This window comes from Cetorhinus maximus, chromosome 6 (assembly GCF_964194155.1).
Source record: "Cetorhinus maximus chromosome 6, sCetMax3.hap1.1, whole genome shotgun sequence".
Taxonomy (NCBI): domain Eukaryota; kingdom Metazoa; phylum Chordata; class Chondrichthyes; order Lamniformes; family Cetorhinidae; genus Cetorhinus; species Cetorhinus maximus.
This window is the reverse complement of record NC_135884.1, coordinates 46,341,809-46,365,574: the sequence shown is the minus strand read 5'-3', so window position 1 is coordinate 46,365,574 and position 23,766 is coordinate 46,341,809. Positions and strand designations below refer to the sequence as shown.

The window sequence follows — 23,766 nt, the reverse complement described above, 5'->3', positions numbered from 1 at the left end:
GGAGCTGCATTGTGGCTACAAGAAATGTTTTGAGTTTTCTCAAAAGTCAGCCTGGACTGTGACACTTTGAAAAATGGCTGAACACATGAGAGACCAAGCACTAAGGTTTTCAGACAATGCACTGGAGTTCTTAATGGAAGAGGTGGAAGATGGATGCAGTGCAGGAAGTTTAATAATCTGACACGAGTTGTCAGGGTGAGTTTTTCTTCAAATGACATATGCTACCAACTGCACCACTAACCACTGCTCAATTCATTACACCCCCATCATCTACCTACCGACAATCAATATTAACCACTACTCAAATCAATCAATTCAAATGTTTTACCTCAACCTCACACAATTAGCACTGTTGCAAACCTCACACCCAAAACTCACAGCTGACACACATTGGCAGCTATTCCTCCACAAAAGCCACATCACTCAAACCTATTGCAGGACACTCTCTGACACACTTCTTCCTCTCTTACAGGTGAAGGTGGCGACCAACAGCAGGCAGCAGCAAAGAACTGAGGGAGGACAAGCATACCCATGGTGGAAACTGTGCTGTACATCAAAGGAAGAACATCACTGAGGTTGTGACCACTGGGCTAAAGGGATCAATGATGAGGGTATCTTCTTACCTAATCTTCATTCTGCCATCCCACTTCTCCCTCATCTTTCAATCTCCTCTGACTGAGAAGCTGCAGAGGATGTTACCCCATGTTTTTGCTCCCTCCTCACTACACCTCGATCCTTTCCCCTTTTCCACTTCAGGTGTCCAAGAACTGGAAGCTTCCCAGACAGTGGAGGAAGATGAAGAAGACAGTGATAACAAATGGGCACTGTCACTCAATCTTACACTCACAGTCACCTGCTCAGATACTGACGGTGTGTATTTTAGTGGCTAGGATAGAGGAGGGATCTGCATGTGGTGAGACACCAGGTACAAGTATGCAGGATCAAGAGCAGGGGCAATGGATAACACTGATGCCAGCTCACCAGAGGATGAGGAGCACACTTGTTCTCTTGCAGAGAAGTCAAAATGGGCCAAATGTCATAAGTAGGCCGCTGGGTGTACGTAACCAAATGCTTGCTGCTAGAAAGCTTGAGCACAATGTCAAAAAGCATGGAGGAGTCCAGCTCCAACTTGGCACAGGACTTTGTGCAGGAGCTTGGAGGCCATCCATTTCAAAATGGAACAGATGGTCACCTCCATCAGCACACCTGTGGACCCAGCATGATGCAGCGTCGGGGGTCTAATGTCATAGTTTCCATTGCAGCACAAGCAGCTCCTGTCAAAGGTCTGAGTGCTGTGGGAAGCTCAAATTTCTGCCATCATGGTTTTGAATATCACTGTTAAAAGAGGCTGCCGGGCACCATCACGGTCTGTCAATTACTGAGGCACTGCTCCATCAGTATGGCAGTGGCTCCATGGAGCCCGAACCTGCTGTCCTCCCTCAGGCTGATAACATTTCTGATCCCACCCTTGCCCACACTTCTAGTGCCCTTGATGTTAACTGTCAGTCAGCCAGCCATTCTGCTGCAGCCCAGGCTGAGCAAGTGCAATCTGAAGCCAGCCTTTCTACCCCCAGAGCTGCTGGAAGTCATTTTCCAAGACTATCTGCAATCTCCTCAACTGAAGGTCATAGCCTTCCATCACCCATGCTGCAGTCACTAGGGAAGAACCTGGTAGGAGCAATAGGAAAGACAAAGCTGTACGGAAGACAGACACTAAGGAAATGCACAAGGGTGATTATTTTGTATGCATTATGACATGGTTGAATTTATAAAATTAAGTTAGAATGTACATTTCCTGGTGGTTTTTATTTTTGTTGTAGGAAAAAGGATGACAAGATGGTTAATGAGAGAGGAAAGTTCAGGAGTCTGGAACTTTTAGTGAATGGGGAAGTGTTGTTGTGTTTACTGGTATTGCTCATTAGTAATCTGATTACGTAGGCCCCAGGTTGAAAGGGGTTGTCTACAGGGTAGCTTCCCTTCCTCTTCCTGTTCCTTCACGTCCTATTGAACTTCTTCCTTCTCCACTTCCTCCTCCTCCACTCCCTCCTTCTTCTCTTCCTCATGCTTCTGCTTCTCAATTTCTCACCTGATAGATGGTGGCAAAGAGTGTTCCATCATAATGGCCAGTTTATACAGCATGCAGCACACCACTACAAATCCTGATACCTACTTAGCTGAGTACTGCAGAACTCCTCCATTCCACGTAGTGGAAACATCTGAGAGTGCCAATGGTGTGTTCCTTGTGGCAGTGTGGTTTTTATTGTAACCTTGCAGTGCACGTGTGACTGGGTTTGGACTGCAATCATGTGCTATGTCAAGAGTGGATAGCCCATGTCACCCAGTAGTCAGCCTTTGATGTGCTGCGGTGGGTCAAATACAGGTGGCACAGAGGACTGCATGAATGAAGGAATTGTGACTATGGCCAGGGCAGCAGGCATTTACCTGCATGATGCACTGGCTGTGGTCACACACCAGTTTCATATTGAGGAAATTGAATCTCTTTTGGTTCATCAAAATGGCTGAGTTCACATGAGGTAATGTGCATGCAGTCCATGGCACCGTATACCATGGGAAAACCTACTATCTGTGCTAGTCCTCTTTCTCACTCTGCCTGCTTGTCTCTGTCAAGAGCAAATGAAATGAAGCTGCCTCTCAGTGTAAAAAGGCCTCAGAGGCATCCCTTTTGCTATAGTGTACTGAGATATTGCTTATATGCCAGATGCTTAAAAGCCAAGACTCATAGGCACCTTAATAGCCGCATGCAATTATGTCATGCCCTACTTTGATGCTATATATGTGGCTATAGCTGCTGGCAAATTCCAGTCATGACATCTTTTGTAAAGCAAAGATATTTTAAGCATTAGCCCTCACTGAACACGTGTAAAAGGTTGGCTCCTTAAAGATCTTCGGCAGGAATGCCCTTCTGTAGAGAGCTCCTGTTCTCTTCCTCCTCATCCCACTTCTAGCAGCTTGTCCTGCTCTGCATGGCCTCTCCTTATATACTTAATTCCGTGAGGAAGTCATGTCTGGAAGCAAGTCGTTTCAGAATAAGATTTTAAATCAACAAGAAAATACCTTAGCACCAACCGAAGCACCACCTGTACATATTGAAACTTTAAACAATTATAGGACTGCTCCAAAAACATGTACAATTGCACCAGCTGCCAGCTGAGTACCTTTAAATAACACTGGTGGGAGAGCCTTCATTTTGTTTAATGTCATGCTCAGGCATTTTTCTCCAAAAATTAAAATCTGACAACATGAGGCTTTGCACTTAATTGGTTAATTTTCAGTGCCAGAAAGATTGTTTGGCACTAAGGAGCACTTTTCGTACTGTTAAAAGGATACCTAGACTGGAATAGACAAGTCCTGATTTTATCCCTGATTTTCTATGGCCTGTTTAGCTCATATCTCCTCTGCAAATACAGCAACTTCACCCCATTCAATACATTTCAATGGTGAGTCAGGAAGAAATATACTGTTTTCGTAAAACCTGCAATCAAACACCTGACAAATTTCCCTCCCTGTGGTAGGCAACAGCTTTGTGGCAAATCACACTGATTTACCGCCACACTGGATCATTGTATTAGGATGCTGAAAGGCTGAATTTTACCAGCCCCTGAAGGAAGCGGAGCGGGCCCCAGTAAAACAGCAGGGAGTCACATCAGGATGGCTCCCTGATGCAGTCCCACTCCAGGGGAACTTTCCTAGTGGTGGACAGGAAGTGGCCTGATGTGCCTGCTCCACCAAAGTGGGCATCTAATTTGCAGTGCCCACCTCTGCTGGTGGTGCTGCTCAGGCTTCAGAGCTCCTTGCCCTCTAATTGATCTGGCAGCACCTTATTTGGATGGCAGGCCTGGACATGGCCAATTAGGAAGCTGCCTCTGGTAAAATCACTAAGTTGGTCCCACTGCTGCAAGTGTGAGCTCAGGACCCTCATTTCGTCCGAATGTTGGGGTCCTGCAGTGAAATCGAGCCCCCAACATCAGTCCAGAAAGAGCTCAAATCAACACAATTTACTCGGTCAGCAACCTTTGGATTTTTGAGTTCAAACTCAGATCCGACACCCATTTGAAGTTGTTGATTCATTTGTGTATGAAAAATAATGAGTACAATTAACCTCTTAATTATTTTGACACAGAAAACTGGGCTAATAACTGTTCCTGCATTACAATAATGATTACACTTCCGAAGTACTTAATTGGCTGTAAAGCACTTCGGGAAGTCTGTGGTCATGAAAGACACTATATAAATTCAGGGCCAGGATTCTTCCCTCGTCGGGCGGGCTTGTCAGGGGCAGGTGGGAACGGTCAGGAAGCCAACCGCCGCCTGTGATCAAGGCCAGACCGTGATTTCACACTGGTGGGTCAATTAAGGCCTGCCCAGTGTGAAATGTGCACTTCAGGGCTCAGCACTGTCTGTGTGGGGGACGCAGGAAGGTGAGAGCGCAAGTTTGCACATGCGTGTGGGTTCGCACTGGAAAAACTCACTGAGGCACAAAGCTGCCTCGGAGATGAAGAATTTTGAACGTTAAAAATAAAGATTTTTTGTTAAAATATCCATTAAAAAATTCTCATTAGGCATGTGCCAAGCCAGGTGGTAAAAGAAAAAGACTTGGGACAGAATTCCTTGCTGAGCGGGCGGGCGCGCACCCGACCCGCTCGAGCTTAAAATGACGTACGTTGACATTGGGCGAGCAACCCAACGTCATCATGCACTCGGGCGATATTTTGGTCAGCGGGCACGCGCGAGAATCGGCAGCGCGTCTGCCGACAATTAAAAGGTCGATTATGGCCATTAAAAATGTAATTGAATTAAATTTTTCACTGCCCATCCAACCTTACGGTTGGCAGGCAGACAAAAAGGCCAAGCGACCTCAGCATTTTTTGCAAGTCTTTTTTTCTTTTATCTCCTGGCTTGGCACATGCCTAATGAGAATATGGATCAAGATGAAAAATAATAGTGCAAATGTTGGGCTGGAAATTTAAAAGGGGTATTTTATTTCATTTACTTTTTAAAAGTAAGTATTTTTGTTTGGGTCGAGTGAAAGGCCACGTGTCCCTGTTATCATAGTGATAGCACACACAGGATAATATTATTTCTGAAGACAATTCATCTTGTTGTACTTTGGTAGATGTCGAAGATGGGATTGCCAATTTTTTTTTTTCCACGAAAACGGCACCCTTTTAACATTTGTACCATTTTGTATTGGAACCAATGCAGAGCCAATCTTCAGCTTGGGCCGAACACAATCTCAGAGGAGTTGATAGTATGGACCAAGGTTTGTCAGCGAGGAGCTTGATTCAGCATCACAACCTTTGTTGCAAGCTTTTCTGCACTTCCATGTTGCCTTATAGTTGTTTTTTTTTAAAAGAAAAAACATGGCTGTACAAAGATTACAAACATGCCTTTGAAGATGGATAAAACAGCATGACAAAGGCAAGCCATCTTCGATGTATATCTCATTCTCGAGTAGAAGGAATAAGAAATGGTTGATTTGTGCATTGTGGATGCTCGATTACATCAGTAATCTTTTTATTTTCTGTGAAATATTTTTTCAAAGAACTTCTCACTATATAATTATTGCATACCTCATAATGTACTCTACATAATGTTCAAAATCTCTATAAGCATGGGGAAAAAACGTATCAAGTATAGCAAGTCAGTAATATACTTTCCTAGGCTCATGTGACTCTGGACTAATTCCCAGGGTTACCAAAAATTAGGACTCTTGCTAAAATGAATGAAATTGTTGTGCCACGTGGGAAGTTTCTCATTCATCAATGATATTCCTGAAGCAGCTGAAAGGGAAGAGAACTCAAAGTAGCAGGTCTTTGTTGCACCTGGAAATTTGAAGTTTTGCTCTTTTAAAAATAGTAATAAATAGTTTTATAATTATATGCAAATTTTTAATATGTTGAAGCTGGGCTCAATGCTGAAAAAAAATATAAAATGTGTCACTTGTTTTATGAAGATGTGTCACTTGCTTTTTTTTATTTCTTTATTCTTCTTTAACTATCACAAATATTGTTCTTCAGGAGTTTCCTGAAATAAAAACTACCTGTATGATTATATATTTGCCTTAACTTTTAATGTCGCTTAGTTACTGTATGAGATAACAAATAGTTTAGGAGACTATTCCTTACTCGACGGAGAGTGCAATGAAGTATTGCAGTCACTGCACATATAATGGGCTATTATTATATATTAAAATCCCAGCAAAAAAGAATATTAAAGACTTTCAAACAAGAAAAAAAAGATTAACCACTTCAGTTCAAAAAAGCAAAATGATTTAATTCACCTTGCTGAAGTGAACTTCATTTGACAGCACTGATTGTTTGAGTCTTGTTTGCTCATGTAGGTAACTTTTGCAGATTATCTGAGGAACAACATACAGAAATAAATTACTGTGTCATTGATGAACAAATATGCATCAAGGTTTTAGAAATGGTATTGCTGTGAAAATATTGATTTTTCAATATTGAAGCTAATAGATAATTCCTGCTGTTGTGATTTTATTATAAATGTCAAAAAAAGTACACCTCTGATGTTTCAGTTAGTAAATGCTCAGGTAGGCAGGTTCCAAGGTCACAATTATTTTGAATCTAGCCGGGGTGGCAACATGGAGCCTCAGTTGACTATAGGGGTTTTTGGCAAAGAAAGAGAGAAATCAGCCAGAGTTCCCTTCAGTTGACAGCATCCAGTCCATGCCCCTTACTGCCAAGCTCAGAGTTGAATGAGGACAAGGTCAGGCTCAACTGTGATTCTTGTCACCCTGATAAAGAAACCTGTCAATGCTCAATGTCTAATCTGTGAAAAATGATATAATGGGCAAGGCACTAGAGAACTTTTGGTACCTGTAGAACTGTACCACTGCATGTGTCAGCTATTGTAGGGCCAAAGGGAAGAAAATTAGAGAAACAAAAGGAAAGAAACATAAAATGGCTCCAATGGGACTACTGGGATGAGATTATTCTGAGGGCAATACAAAGCTGAGAACAACTGGGAGTTTAATTTAGATAGCAACTGTCACATTAAGAATGTAATGAACTGCTCATATTCCTTCAGTTTGTTTTTACTGACAACAATGGCTACTTCCAGCCATTGGAGGTTGGCAATTATAGATTCTTTGACATGTCTATCAAACACTTGTTTTGATCCCCTCATTGCTGTTTGCAAACTTTCAGCCACTGCACATGGCCAGAAGCAGACTATATTTTAAGTTGCATTTAAGCTGGAAAACGTTCAGAGTTTCTTTGCATTTATTAAGTAGTATGGCTAAGATTTAAGTTGCTTGTGGAAAGTATTCAACAAAATGTTAGATATGACACAAAATCATGAAAAAGACCTAAAAAGCGAAGATTTAACTTATGTAGCTAAACAACTATAGTCAACAAATGAGGTAAGAGAATGGTTCTAAAAGAAAGGACTCACAATGCAAGGAAAACAGATGCAAGGAAAACTCAACTCAACACAACTCACAGATGCAAGGAAAACTCCAAATAAGTGGACTGGCAGTACTATAAAAAGCAACAATGCGATAACAAGAATGTAACATGGAAAAATCCTTGTAAGCAATATCAAATCAAGAGCCTCCATAAATATATTAAGGGAAAGAGAGTGGTGAAGTGGAATGTGGGCCTATTAAAGATAGATGCAGGTGAGACTAAATAGATGGTTTACAAATCAGTTACTAAAGATCTGCGAAAGGTGGCACATCCTACTCTGTACTTTTCTGAATGTGCTTGTTACTACACTGCCCATTTGGTGACATCATTATAATAATAAAATAAAAGCAAAATACTGCGGATGCTGGAAATCTGAAACAAAAACAGAAAATGCTGGAAAAACTCAGCAGGTCCGACAGCATCTGTGGAGAGAAAAACAGAATTAACATTTTGAGTCCATATGACCCCCTTCAGAGTCATCAGTGACATCATTAGACCAGCTTTCATGTGTGCAACATGTCTACAACTTCTCTAAATCCCTCAAATGTCCTCTTGGTTTAAGGTTGCCTGACATCAATTCTTGGATGATGCACAACTTTCTCCAGCTCAACACTGAGCGGGACCAAAGGCATCACCTTAGTATGTGCACAAAGTTTGATCCCTTGCTACTGGCCATGTCTCCCTTCCCGGACATTCTTTCAGTTGAAATCGATTATTTATAATATGGTTGTATTATAGGAGCTCGAGCAGAGCTTTAAACCCCTTGTCCATGCCATCACCGAGGACATTTACTTCCATTTCCCCAGAATTAGCTAACTCTGCCATGCTTCACCCTTTGTCACTTCCAGACTTAAGCACTGAAAGATCTTTTTCATTCCCCCATCCTCCACTTGTATGAACTCAACTTATCTGAAACTCTGTATCCTGGCCCCACAAAATCTCACTTGCCCAATGGACGTATCCTCATTTACTTTCACAAACTGTCAATCTCCCATTCGTTAAAGTTAAAATCCCTCCATGATCTTCCCCATCATGTCTCTCCAGCTCTAGATCGCAGTTGAATGCACCATTTCACTGATTCTGGTCTTTGGTGCGTTTGGCCCACAATTGGTTGAAAACCATTCAAACGCCTTGGTCTCCATACTTTGGAAGTTACACATTTCGGGGAGATGGTGGCATAATAATAATGTCACTGGACTAGTAATCTAGAGACCCAGGCTAATTGTCTAGGAACATGGGCCTGAATTTTACCTTTGGCAAGAGCGCTTGATCGGCGGGCCCAGGAGCGGTCGGGAAATGGGCCCCCGTCCGGTCGGGAAATGGGCCCCTGACCGTGATCGTCCCCCGACCAATTAATGGCCAGCCAGTGTGAAATGTGCGCTGAAAAGCTCAGCGCTGCTGGGGTGGGGGCGGGAAGAGGGCAGGCAATGACGTTTTCACCGGCATGGGTAAGTACTGCGAGAAAGCTCCCTGAAGGTAGACAGCTGCCTCTGGGAGCTGCAGACTTGAAAATGCTAAAATAAAGGTTTAAAAAGCTGCAAAAAAATGTCCATGCATCACAATCAATCACCTGAAAATATAACTGATAAAAATGCCGTCCATAGATAGTTATTTTTATTTTATTTCATAACGGAAATTTCATCCTGCCTTTGGATGAGGTTTGATGCAAAATGCAAAGGCCGCCTGGCCGATTCGCCCATCCGCCAACCATAAGGTTGGACGGGCAATGAACAATCGGAGACAACTGCGCTGTAATTGGGCTTAATTTCCCTCTTAATTGTCGACGGATGTGCTTCCGACTTTTGCGTGTGCTCGCCGAGAGAAATATTGCGCGAGTGCACGATGATGTCGGAGGCTTGCCTGATGTCTTCTCGCTTGATTTTACGCCCAATGCGATTGGGCGCATGCCCGCCCACGGGACGTAAAATTGGCAGCTGATGGAATTTAAATTCAATTAATAAATTATCTGGAATTGCAAGCTAGTGTCTCAATAATGGTGACCATGAAACTGTCATCGATTGTTGTAATAATTCATTTACTTCACCATGTCCTTTAGGGAAGAAAATCTGCTGTCCTTACCTGGTTTGGCCTACATGTTACTGCAGACCCATGACAACATGGTTGACTTTTGACTGCCCTCTGAAATGGCCTAGTAAAGCTACTCAGCTCGAGGGCAATAAATGGGATGGGCAATAAATGCTGGCCTTGTCAGCAACAGCCACATCCCATGAAAGAATAAAAAAAGTCATTCAAAATTGAAATTCAATAGGGAAACAGTCAGTTTGGCCCAAATCAGTCTGTATTCGTCTTAATCCTCTACATGAAGTATTCATCCCATGCATCCACATTGTTCCCTTATCCCTTGATTTCTCTTTCCTTCAACCACCATCTAACAGATTCTTAAATGTTGATGTGGTCTCTGCTTCAATCACTGACACTGATAATGCATTTCAGCCTCACAACCTGCTGTGTAAAAATATTTCTCCTGCTATCCATCCTAAATCTCGTACTTTAATCTTATATCTGCAACCACTTGTTCTATATCTCTCAATCAGGGGAAGCAACCTGTTTTAATCATGCTGTTTGACTACATTACACTGAGGTTACAGTTGGCATGTGAATTTGCTCTTTGGGATTCACTGATAACATGGCTTTGAGTTCTTTGATGGACTTTTTTCCAATGAGGAACTATCCTCCAAACTTAAATCTGAATTTATTCCTCTGTATCTAAATGTTTAGATGTTAATGTGCACTTGTCACTAAAATACTGACGTAGAGAGCAGGTAAATTCAGTGTATGTGGTGTACATCTCCCAATATCAATGATTTAGAGAGAAATATGGTACATAATACTTTCTGTTAGTTCCTATTAATCTCTTTTTAATACATGCAGTTGTTCTGTATCCAATTTAATGGATTGTACATGATTCCATAACTTGGACTCCCCTGCTTTGTGTTCACTCCATAGAATATGAGGATTTGGGTTTGTTACATTTACTGTAGATCACAAGTCAAGTGTGTCTCTCCACTATCCCTATTGGATATTTGTTATGTTTTAGGGCCAACTTGTAGCCTGCTTGTTCGCTTGTTCTACAGCCTCCCCCATTTCCACTGTGTTAGAATGAAGGTTCATCTTATCACTTATTTTCATACATTCTTTTCCAGGAACTCAAAACTACAGAACTCATTAGCTCCCTCAGTTCCTCCCACAATCAAAAGGTGATTAAAACTCAAGGTGGCTATCATATTACTTTATTACTTGATTTATTTCCTTTTCTCTTCTACTCTCTTTCAGCTTGTGTGCTGTGTACTATGGGTTATAGATAGGAATATTACCAGGATTGTTTTGTTTAGGTTTTTTAATAATATAAATCATAAGGGGGAAGAATAAAATGTGATTATATTGAAGAAATAAATTATGTAAATATATAATGTAAAAATAAAACCACAACCAGCACAGGATTGGTATAAATATAAGTACATGTCTTTACTATACTTATCATGAAATTAAATTTCCCCTTTAATGCAATTCAGGGGTTGATTTTTATTTTTAACTTCTGTCTGATCATCATTATCTAAAAAATATATAAAGTTCAAAAAAGCAATTAATAATGTATAGTAAACAAAGAGTTGGATCAAATTTTAATATATAAATCAAATAAACAGAATGTATTGTTAGTGTTATATGGTTGTGAATTAGAATGCAATGAACTTCCCAGAATTTCTAGAATGAACCTAATTACTATAACTGCTACTTGATGATCAAATTAAACATTGTTGTGATGACTGAAGGGACGGTATTTTATGCAGATGATGGGGGTCTTGCCTGCTGGCTGGAGAGCCAGTGAAAGCCCCGTGTTGCCTCCTTTGGGGAATGCCTGTTTCATTCCCCATCAGGCACTTAAATAGCCAGTAATAGGTCTTCCCCTGGATCGAGGACCTTGGGGGGGGTGGAAATCCCACCCCTCTGAGAGCTGCTGGCCAATCAGAGGCTGGTAGTTCTGCATTGCAGACTGTGCTAGTGGGAGGAGTGAATGCTTCCAGTTATGCACCCAATGAGAGGCCCGGGCTCACCAAGGGAACCAGGCCAGACGTGATTGAGGACAGGAGAGGGAGTCAGCGACAAGAACAAGAGGGGTGGTTCTCAGCAGCCCCCCACCCTTCCTGTTGCTGGATCCCTTGATCAAGCACTGAGTGCCTGACAGCAAGGGACACCCCCTCCCTTGTCTCCCACACTGGATGCCTGCAAGAAAGCTTGGCAGGGTTTGGGGTTCTTTTTGGGGTTCCTGCATGGGGAGTCTCTTGCCTGCTTCTGGTTGAATATTAGTGGTGGTAGGATAAGGTCCTTAAGTGGGCATTAATTGCCGACTTAAGGGCCTCAATTGGCAGCAGGACAGGAAGATCGTCCATGAGCCCTTCACTACCTGCCATCCCCTCCTCCCCCCGAACCTGGTTAAATGCAGCTCGACCTCCAAACCCGCATCGGGCAAGGGCATTAAATTCTGACTATGGACTCTGCATTCTGTTTTTCAGTGGCCTGGGACTCTGTGTTACACTAGCTATCTGGAGCTGCACTGTCTAAAATTGGTTGTGTTGCTGGATAATAAGCAGTTGATAGAACATGTAATCTGGATTGTATGCAAAAGTCTAACTCAGATCAAGTTGTGAATACCTAATAATTTAAGGATCGCTCAAAAAATCTCAGGAACTGAACTGCTCAGTAACTGTTATAATTTATAAACACTTGTTTTACAGTAGCCGTCCCCTGTAAATAACATACTGCACATTGAAAGCCATTTTTAGATTTGAAAATACACTTCTGTATGTAATGTCATCTGAAAAAATAATATTCTCACAATATAATTAAGAAAGCTATGGAACCATAGGCAGCTTCTTGAAGTTGCTCCTTCCCTTGAGTATAACACACTTATATTTTTGATTTTGGTTCTGAAATTCTTCTGTAGGTTTTTGTTTAGAATAATATAATTTCAAATTTAAAAATTAATGTTTTCTATAGAATAAATCATTGTCTTTCTAATACAACGCAAGTGAGGGCATTTCTACTGTAGAGTCAAGTGTGTGAGTCCAGTGTGGAGGGCTGGCATTTTGTTCATTTCGACAAATGAGCTCATTAGTGTGTGGCAGGTTTTTTCCTAGGGGATGTACTATATTTCCTGAAATGTGCAGTCAATTGTGCAGAATATGAAGCTATACTGATATATATATATTTTTAAAAAGTCAGTTAAGGTGCTTTCTCTTTCTAACAATCCATCTGTTTTGCTTCTAATTTAAGTTTTTTGGCCTGTTTGTCTTCGCAAATTGCACTGACATAGAAAATAACTCCACTTCCTGATAAATCATTTGTCATTTTGCCCTTGATTGTTATTTTAATTTATATATTCTGCTATTGATTGCAATTTATCAGTTCTGAATTCATATTTTTGCTAAAAGTTCAACATTTAATGAATGATGTTCCAGATGGTTGTCTGTGCCTCAGTTATCCTTGAGGACGTACTGATATTTTAAAATTAAAGTGATATGTAAGATGGATATATTCACTAGGGAATATTCTGTAAACTAAGGAGTATCAGGCTCGCTGTTAAAGAAAATAGAGTGAATTCAGTTTGTGGTGACTGACACCTACTTCACAACAAATAGAATGTGGTATAATACATGCCACAGTGTCTGACATATAATCATGCTATTTTGCAAAAACACCACTGAAGCATTACAGCACAAAAGACCATTTCCGCAAGCACTCACCGTCGGTTCCCTGCCTCTATTTACCCTCTCTTATGTAAAGAAGCTTCATTGACGGGACCTCCACCAAGAACACGTTAATTACATGTTGGGTTATTTTTATTAGTGTAGTTACCAATGCATTTTGAACAAAACAATGCACAAATGAGATGGGAATTTTAACCATCCTGGATAGGTGGGAGAGATAATGATGTTGGATGGGGTGGTTATTTTCTGAAAAATCTGACATCTGAGGTTGGCTGGATGGGGAGAACAAGTAATCTGTTGTTGAGAGGCAGGTCAGTAATCCTAACATGACAATGAGGCAATATGCCACATGTTGTATAGTCTTTTACATTTAATGGCTGAGGCCTAGGTTTCCCATCGATGAGAGAACCTGGCAACTGCAGGGAGGTGAAGACAGGCAAATCCAACAACTAAGTGCCTTTACAGCATAGCTTGTGGATCAGGAAGTGCAAGAATACTTCCTCCTGGCTTTCCAAGCTTTGTTTTATCCGTATGGCTGGGGAAGAGGTTATAATTTGATGTTGATGTTAACAATCAATTCAAAGGCTTCAGCTGACACCAGGAATGGATCTCTCAGGGCAGAACTTCTACTCTTTCACACTTATTTGCCTTTTTGTCCATCAACTGATGAGCATCCTCCACTTTGATTGTTTAGCTTAAGTTCTTTGTGGACTGACAGAGGATTTCACCATCCTCACACAATGATCCGTTGAGACAGTAAACCAGTGTGATTTGCCACAAAGCTGCAGCACACCAGAGGAAGGAAAATTGGTCAGGTGTTGGATTTTAGGTAGCTCTGAGTCACTTCCTTCTTGTAGGTTATGCAATTGCATTGACGGTTTCAGATGAGGTTACCTGTCTATCCTTTCAGTTAAAAGATGATAATTGTCATGGGAAACCTGCAAAAGGCATAGACTAATTGAGACCAAAGAAAGTAAAGCACACAATAAGCCGATTTTAACTAGTTGGGCAGCAATATCATGAGACAGTCTTTGGCAGAAGGCTCATCTGCAGCTAAAACCCGATGAATTCAGAAGAAGAATCAGCCAGTAATAGAGCTGCTCTATTTTAACCACTATCTGACTCCTTTCCTGCCAATCAGGGAGAGTTAAAATTCCCCTGAATAAAGTTACAGCATCAGGGTGGAAGATTTTCACTTTTGCTATTTGTAGCAAAAAGTATAAACATTTGAAAAGAATATGTGTACAATTTTGGTATAAACAATAAACAGGAACCGGTCCCTCCAGTGTGTTCTAAATGTGCTGTATGTTTGAATTGGACAGTTCTTCAGATATATTTCAAACTGTTGTCAATTTTTACATTAAGTCATATAGGCAGCCATTTTTACAGGTGTGATAAGATAGGAACAATGTATATTGTGAAAACTGCTTATGGTATTTCACACATGGTGGATTTAAACCATGGTCTTTGATTAATAATTAAGTGAAATTAAAATTATAAAATGAACACTTCATATTTTTTTTAGTTTGGTAAATATGTTTTATTGTACATCCTCAAACAAACAATTTTATTCTGTTATTGCTTATGGTAATCCAAGGTAAGTTCAGTTACAAAAAGTATAGTCAGCCAATTAGATTTGACATAGAACTAATAGTTGCCAGGGCCGTCAGTTCAGATTTCTGAGAATGGTGGATCGTTGTGATGATTCCCAAGGAATATAAGAGTATTTACGGGAATAAATGCAAGAGTATATATGGAATAAATTAAAGTTGGTGTCATATTTTAGAAAATTTCCCAGGCAGGAATGTGGTGAAGTGAGGGATTGGCTCCATTCGGAGCAGTGGCTCTGGGGCACAGAAAATTTAACAGCCAGGCTTCATAAACATGTCTCTTGTCAAATTCCCATCCAAAACAGTCAGGAGGCTGGTGAGTAGTGACTGTCCAGCGATTAAAGTTGGGTAGTAGGAGACCACAAGTGGGAACCGAGAGGCACAGCTTAGGTGCATGGTTAGCTCCTGGAGGAGAATTCCTGTTGGAGTGGGGTGCCCGGGGCAGGGCAGTCCCAAGGTTTCCTTGTGGGGCCTGGAGGAGGTGTTCACCTGGTAAGGGTTCTTCTTCCTGTTGAGTCGGTGTAAATGTAGAGGTGTTCTTGTTTCTATATAGTCAGTATGTATGTAGAGGTGAAAAAAAATAGAACATGCTAGAAATACTCAACAGGTCAGACAGCATCTGTGGAGAGAGAAATAGGTTTCAGGCCTTTGAACTGCTTCAGTATGTGTGGAATTGTGAGGGGAACTGAATGCTGTGCAATCATCAGTGAACATTCTCAGCTCTGATCTCACGATGGAGGGAAGGTCATTGATGAAGCAGCTGAAGATGGTTTGGCCTAGAGCACTACCTTTAAAGACCTGGCTTGGATCATAACCAAGAATATGTCTATTTTTTTATTCGTATAATAAGTTGTCATCATGTTTGAAACTTTTCAGGTAAAGCAAAAAATTTGGGAAATGATCTGACTTATCATATTACGCTTGTCAAAATACAATTGCTGATGGCATTGTACAGTAAAAGTTTGATAAGGTCAAATCTTTTTAGTATCTCACATCACTATTTTTCAAAGGAACTTCAGATCAATATGATTAAGTGCATCGTGAGATTGAAAGTTCATTTGTCACCTTTTGAAATATTCTATAAAACAATTTTGCAGTTTAGAGGAATGTAGAATTATGTGATTGAATGCTGCTGATAAATTGCAGGCAGAGTCTAGGGAAAGTGACCTAAGTACTGCACTCTGCCACAATTACATTCAAAGAGTACATCGAGGATTAATCTGCTGCAATTTGGATCCCAGTATATTGTGCACACAAAGCCTGCTTGTTACAGTTTGGTAAGTGTGCATGTGCAAATTATTGATATCATGACTTCATTATACTGAATCGCTGCGCACATCGATACTTTGACATAAGGTGTTATGATGTTGCTACAAGAATTGTGTTGCTGCTGCAAGAGTGGACCTACTGAGAATGTCATTGGACACTGTCATGATCCCTACTAGTTGTCTTAGGTTCTCCTAATGGCCCTTAGTAAGTGTAATGCTTATTTAGCATTCTTTTAAAACTGGAATCTCAGAGTCCACAGGCTCTAGAGCTAGGAATGACTTCTGTTGATCTCTGCTTTGTATTGTCAGATCCTTTTAGCTTTGACTTTGCTGGCATCCCTGTGTCTTGTGTCTCACCCCAATGCACAACCCACATTGGAAAAGTCTACAAGAGCAACTTGCATTTATGTAGCATCTTTAATGCAGTCAAATGTCCCAAGGCGCTTCAGGAGTGTTATCAGACAAAATTAGACACTGAACCACATAAAGAGATGTTAGGATGGGTGACCAAACGCTTGATTGATTCCCTGGAGGCAGGTATAATAGAAGAATGCCGTGTGGGCCTTGTACATGACAACCCATGGCGCTACCTGCCCCGGTGAATTGACGTAAACTGGTGTAGTGCCACTAGATGCAGAACAATGTAAACAAATTTCTCACCAGGATGCAAATTTTAACTAAAAGGTGTTGCCGGATTGGGAGGCAATGTAGGTCAGTGAACACGGGTGTTGGGTCAACAGGGCGTAGTGTGAGTTAGGATATGGGCAGCAAAATAGCTCAATTTTACAGAGGGTGGAAGCAAGGTGGCCAACCTGGACAGCATTGGAATAATTGAGTCTGTAGGCAACAAATCTTAGATGAGAGCTTCAGCAGTGGATTGAATGAAATAGGGGCAGAGATGGGCGATATTACGGAGGTGGGAGTCAGAGGTTTTGGTGATGGAGAGGATATGGAGTCAGAAGTTCAAGTTAAGGCCAGACTTGGGATTTTACACTCCCATATGCGGCGGGCATCATGGCAGGTAGGGGGGGAAATTCAGTGGGAGGGACTGGAATCAGTTACACACTGGTGTGAAATCCTGCTGCAGTGGGATCTTCCGATGGTTTCTGCCATGGCGGATCGCGAATCCCGCTGGAGGCGGGGTGCAATGAGATGAGATGCAAAGTAACGCCCAACCAGAATTGGCCCGCCATGCCGATTTACTGTTATGCCGGTGGGAAAACACGGTGGTCCAGAACACATCTGAACCAGCGTGACTTGTTAAAGTTGGGACTTACCGTTAGGGCCTAGCTCAGATCATGGATATCCGAGGAGAAGAAGATGCTGGAGGCCTACAGCTACTGAACCCTGGAGAAACACATGCATTGCATGTTGGGTGGATCCTCATGGGCGATAAATTGACTGTGAACAAGGCAGCCAAACTAGATAAATACCCTATCCTGAGGATAGACAACTTATATGCAAAGCTAGCTGGAGGCAAATCCTATTCAAAACTGGACCTAAGCCATGCTTACCAACAATTAGAGCTGGATAGCACATCTAGAGGATACGCACAAGGGTCTGTATCAATATAGCCACCTACCCTTTGGAGTATCGTCTGCATGTGCAATCTTCCAAAGGACAATGGAGATTCTTTTGCAAGGACTTCCCTGAATAGTAGTATACCTAGATGATGTTCTGATCACAACTGAAACTGAATACTTGGCCAACCTGGAAGAGATGCTAAGAAGATTCTTGGAAGCCGGCGTAAGATTAAAGAAAGAGAAAAGTACATTCCATGCATCAGAAGTTAATTACCTGGATCACAGGGTAGATGCCATGGGTTTGCATCCAGTGGAAGAGAAAGTAAGATGTGCCCTCTCTGTCCAGTGTAACCAAACTTAAGCCTTTCCTGGGTATGATTAACTATTATAGCCGCTCCTTGCCAAACTTGTCCACAGTATTAGCACCATTACACTTGTTAAAAAAGAATCACCGTTGGTTGTGGAATTCACAACAGGAAGAAACCTTTGTGAAAGTTAAGAAGCTGTTCCATTCATCATGTTTACTGGTACACTACAACCCATTGAAAGAGTTGGCATTAACATGTGTTGCCTCTTTATGGTGTGGGAGCCACGTTATCACATAGAATGGAAAATGGATCAGAAACGCCCATTGGCTATGTCTCGAGAACCCGGTCCACAGCCGAGAAGGGTTATTGCCAGCTAGAAAAGGAAGGTTTATCGGTGATATTTGGGAGAGAGGAAATTCACCAGTATCTACATGGACGACATTTCACCATTGTGTCGGGCTATAAACCATTAATGGGTTTATTCAGTGAGGATAAAGCCATTCCACCAATAGCATCAGCAAGAATTCAATGTTGGGCTTTGATATTATCTGCGTATGAGTATACCTTTTATGCATTGCCCTGGTGTGCATATTGCAAATAAAGGCGCAGTCAGTCGTCTCCAGTTACTAGATAGCATTGTTAGTGCTCCAGTGCCACAAGAAGTTGTGCTTGCACTAAACTTCTTGGATTCTTCACCTGTGTGTGTGAAGCAAATTAGAAATTGGATGAACAGAGATCCAATTTTGTCAAAAGTCAGAGACCTTGCATTGCAAGAGTGGTCAAATTTACCTGTGTCTGAAGAGATGAGACTAGTCCATGCCCGAGAAACAGAGTTGTCAAGATGGAATTGTGTTCTGGGGATCAAGAGTTGTCGTCCTTTCACAAGGAAGAGAACCACTCTTGACAGAGCTTCACAGTGCACATCAGGCATATTGAAGATGGAATTGTCTGCGCAAAGTTATGTCTGGTGGCCAAGCATTGACAGTGACATTGAAAGCATGGTCAAGCATTGTCTCCAGTGTCAGCAACAACAGAAGTTGCTTATTTTAGCTCCACTGCATTTGTGGGGGTGGCCTGGTCAACCCTAGGTTAGACAGCAGCTTGACTATGTTTGACCATTCTTAGGTACCATGTTTTTATTGATTGTAGACGCGCATTCTAAATGGATGGATGTGTCTGAAGTCAGATCACCGACATCGGGCTCAACTATCGAAAGGCTGTGTCATTGGTTTAATATACATGGCCTACTGGAAGTCATTGTTTCTGATAATGGGACAGTCTGTACCAGTGCAGTTTCAGAGAATCATGACTTTAAGTGGAATGAGACATATTGAAACAGCACCATATCATCCCTCATCAAATGGTTTAGCTGAGAGAGCTGTGCAAACTATCAAATTTGGAATGAAGCAGTTATCAAAAGATACTCTAGAAACTTGACTTTCCCGCTTTCTTCTGAGTTATTGTACAACGCCTCATTCAACTACAGGTTCAATGCCATCTGAATTATTGATGAAACGCTGCCTATGTACAAGGTTAAGTCTGGTGTTTCGAAACTTAGAGGGGAAGGGAGAGAAGAATCAGGGTAATCAAAAATATTCATAGCAAAGCTCAAAGATTCACTGTAGGAGACACAATTTTCGTGCGGAATTTTAGAAGTGGACCTTGTTGGGTTCCTGAAGCTATTGTCTCAGAACCCGGTCCCTTGTCCTTCCAGGTGGAAGTGGAAGATGAATTGTTCGAAAACATGTGGACCATCTTCGGAATAGAGAGACATTCCAACAACCAGTTATTCCACCTGTTATTAATATCAAACCATTAATCCCTGAGGTGACAGATTGACCTAGAGTAAACATGCCCGATATCTCTTTAGAGTTGCAAAACCCTGAACTGCCACTTTCTAATGATTTATCTGGTGCTGTAGTTCCTGATCATGTCGATCCTGTGGTAGGACCTCAAGTGGTAGAGCTACGTCGCTCTAACCGAATAAGGAAACCACCTCAGAGACTTAATCTTTACTCACCTGATTTGTATATATGTATATGTTATTGGGTATTCAAATGTTCTCTAAATCGAAACTGTTTAAAAAACTAAAGGGGGAGGAAATGTAGTAACTCAAGGTATAGCCTCTCCTACTGTCCATCAGGGGTCACGTGATTGTTCTTGGAGGCTCCTGCCAATGAGCCCTAAGAATGGGTAATCCGGCGGGGGGAGGCTTCCTATTGAGGACTTGGTTCAAGCATGTAGCATCTGAAAAGCTCTCTGTAATAAAGTTTATCTGTTCCTTGTTAAAGCCTGTCCAGTGCATCAAATCATTACAACATCCCTCTTTAAATGTAGTGCCCACATTTGAACACAATACTCTAGCTGAGGTCTGTCAGTGATTTACAAAGGTTTAGCTTCAAGCTCCCTTGTTTAATGCCTCTATCAACAAAGCTAAGTACCCCATTTGCTTTCTTAACTGCCTTACTAAATTGTGTTGCCATCTTCAAGCATTTGTGAATATTCTATTTCAGGTCCCATTGTCTTTGCTTCTCCCTCAAAATGGCACCATTTAGATTATGTTGCCTTTCCATGTTTTCTCCCAAAGTGCATCATTTCATGCTTATCTGCATTACATTGCATATGCTTATTTCAACAGTCTGTATCCTCCTGTGGTCTGCTCCTACACTCCTATTTGCTACACTGCCAAATTTTGTATCATTCACAAACTTTGAAATTATACTCACAATACCCAAGTCCAGGTATAACAAAGAAAGGAATGGTGCTAACACCAACCCTTAGGAGACCCCTCTGACTCCTGTCCGGAAGGCAAATCATTCATTCACTGCTACTCTTTGTTTCCTATTCCTTAGCCAATTATATATCCAAATTACCACTGCCCTCTTAATAGCATGTGCCTCTATTTTCTGAGCAAGCCTGCTTTGTGGTACTTTATCTAATGCCCATAAAAAATCCATGTGTACAACATCTGCTACACTAATTTATCAATCCTCTTTGTTACTTCATCAAAGAACTCCATCAGGTTTCGAGCAGTTTTCCTACCATTAAAGTACCAGATTTTCCCAGCTCCCCCTTTTTGACCAGGGGTTTACATTTGCAATGCTCCAGTCCTCTGGCACCACTCCCATAACCAAGGAGCATTGAAAGATCATGGTCAGAATTTCTGCTATCTCCATCATTATTCCCTCAGCAACTTAGGATACATCCCATTTGGACTGGGAGAATTGTTAACTTTGAGTGATGCCAACCTATTGAGCACCTTCATTCTATTTATTTTTATCCTATCTAATATCTCTACTTTTCAATCCACTATATATGCAGGCTAATTAACAGTTTTGCCTAGAGATTGTGAACATTAGTTTCTGCTTTAGCAACTAGCTTAGTCTATCTACAGTGGATTAGCTATTGCATTGTATGCATTTTATGCATGATTGTTTATTTGTTTGCCCATTTGTTGTTCAGTAAATTTGCCTGATAGCGTGAAATGAGGTCTGATTTTGTTTTATGCTCTATTACTAACTGAAGGTGTGAGAAAGATTTCATAAGGATACAGGATAGGTTCAATAGCCAAAATAAACTTGAAAGAAGGGATTTCTGTTTGTTATTTTGGGAACTTCATTTAAAAGTCCACCTATTCATCGGGATCGTTGAAGATATTCTCAAGACATGATGAGTTAAAACCCATCCACTAGAGTAATCTGAAATACGAAAGCTCAAGTATCTAGGATAAGAAGGGAAAGGAGACCACAAAATGTAACCCCCCTCACCCCCCACCGTTAATTTTCCCCTTTTCATTACTGAATTATTGGCATTTAAAGACCTGCGTTAAATTGGTAGAAATTGTAACAAAATCCACAAACACTGGTAACCACACTGAGTGTACTTTCCACTTGTAATCCCTTTGAACAGGGAAGGTTCATTTTTCACAATATGAATGTGAGCACTAGTTCCATTAGTGCCATTATACAAAGGGGAAAGGATAATTACTTAATTAATGTATATGAAATCTGACACACTATCACTGATGAACTCTAAAGGGGTCTGGTAATGGCTCTTTCACTTCAGTTTGGCACCAGACTAAACAAACCCTTTATTGTTAAAATACTTAGTAATGTGTTCCTTTCTGTTCAATACTTCCTCAATTATTACTAGATGCATTGAATCCACTTAGATAAAAGGCATATGGAATGAACCGTGTCTCATAGGAATTCTCTCACTTTTGCAACCTGCAAAAATAGCTTCTAGTGGCATGCAAAAAAAAAAGCCTGCAGGATAGCTGCTGCAACGTTTTACCAACAGCAGTCCCTATCTCATCGTCAATATTTTTCATGTCTGCATGTACTTTAATTAAAAATTGCTTGGACATTTGTGCAACCGATCCACGAGCACTAATTCAGGTCCCAGCAAAAGATGTTACTGTACCCATTTGCTGATATATCTTCTACCTTTTAGTCAGTGTTGAGCCAGGCCATTTATTGGTGGCAGGGAGGAGAGGTTTTCTGTCGTGGGAAAATGTCTTCCTCTCATTGAGTTGCATATCCTGGGGTTGGAGAGTCACGGCTTCAAAGCTGAAAAACATTGCTGCAGAGATGAGCAGTTGTGAGGGAGTGAACAAAAGAATGGAGCAAGGAAGCAAAATTAAAACCAAAGAGCTTTAAATTATATAAATCAATGCATTGGTGCAAAGGTGGAGTCTTATCATTTGACAGCTAGTAACTGGAGAACCTGTTGCAACTCAGGTAATTTTACTTATAAATATGACCCATTTACCTTGGTTAGAACCATAAGCCTACTAAATGGAGCTCAAAAGTCCAGTCATAAAAATAAATTGACTTTAGCAGCCAGACAAGGAAGTAAATTATATTTAATAGCTGTTCTGTTCAAGGTTCAGTCTAAAACTGAAATAATGAAACCTAAGCCATTTCATTTGTTTTATGCCATTCGTATGCATAATCTCCCATCACTAATCTGGAATCGGTTTCTTTCCATTCTTTTCTAGCCTCTGTAGTGATGCAGAAGTGGTGGTGCCATATGAATCCTTGCCTAGAGGGTGAGGAATGCAAGGTTCTTCCAGACCTTTCAGGATGGTCCTGCAGTAGTGGCAACAAGGTCAAAACCACCAAGGCAAGTAAATTGAAATAGCAGGCAATCTTACTGTGCACTGATCTTACGTGTAAAGTTATAGAACAATTCTCCTAAAGGTTCTGTGCTATTACTGAAATAATAAAAACCAAAGCTGTCACTTTTGATCTGCTAGAAATAGCAGAGTTAAGCATCAGAATGTTCATGGCTATATTTGTCGACTATCAATAATTTACATAGACTCATTTATGATATTGTTGAGGAAAACTGTATAAAACAAATCATGTGAACATAAGCTTTAATAAAATATTAGCACTGATAAAAGATAAATTTATAATTTGGAGAGTTTATGAAGCTATCCAAATAGCAACAGCCAATATTTAATTGGAAATTTTGCACAAACTGTACAATTTTGTTTCATGGAAAAATAAAATCTATTAAAACTGCATAAATGGTTGATGTTGGAAATGAATCTAACTCGAAAATTAAATGAATCCTCTTTGAATCATAAATAATAATTGTTTACAAAATGTAGCACAGTATATCTGTACTCACAACTTTGTCAGCAGTTTGACTGTTAATGTTGGAATTTAACTTCTTTTCATCTTATGCAAAAAACTTATTATATACTTTATTGATTCTAATTAATCTATCTTTATTGTCATGTATCACATGTATTTAATGATGACGAAGAATATCAGAACACAATTAGCATACAATTTGAATACCACAATATATTACAATATTATTTTATATCTATTTTAGAATTATTATAGTTCCATAGAACCTACCAGGCAATAT

General features: G+C 40.8%; 1 protein-coding gene across 1 annotated transcript in view; it reads left to right on the top strand.

Annotated features, from left to right (window-relative positions):
* tafa4b (TAFA chemokine like family member 4b) overlaps window positions 1-23,388 on the top strand; it is a 167,455-nt gene extending 144,067 nt beyond the window's left edge. Inside the window, exon 3 of the mRNA XM_078542920.1 lies at window positions 22,883-23,388. Coding sequence (XP_078399046.1) covers window positions 22,883-23,025 — 143 coding nt within the window. The 3' untranslated portion in view covers window positions 23,026-23,388. The remainder of the gene's footprint in view (window positions 1-22,882) is intronic.
* The last annotated feature ends 378 nt before the right edge of the window (window positions 23,389-23,766 follow it).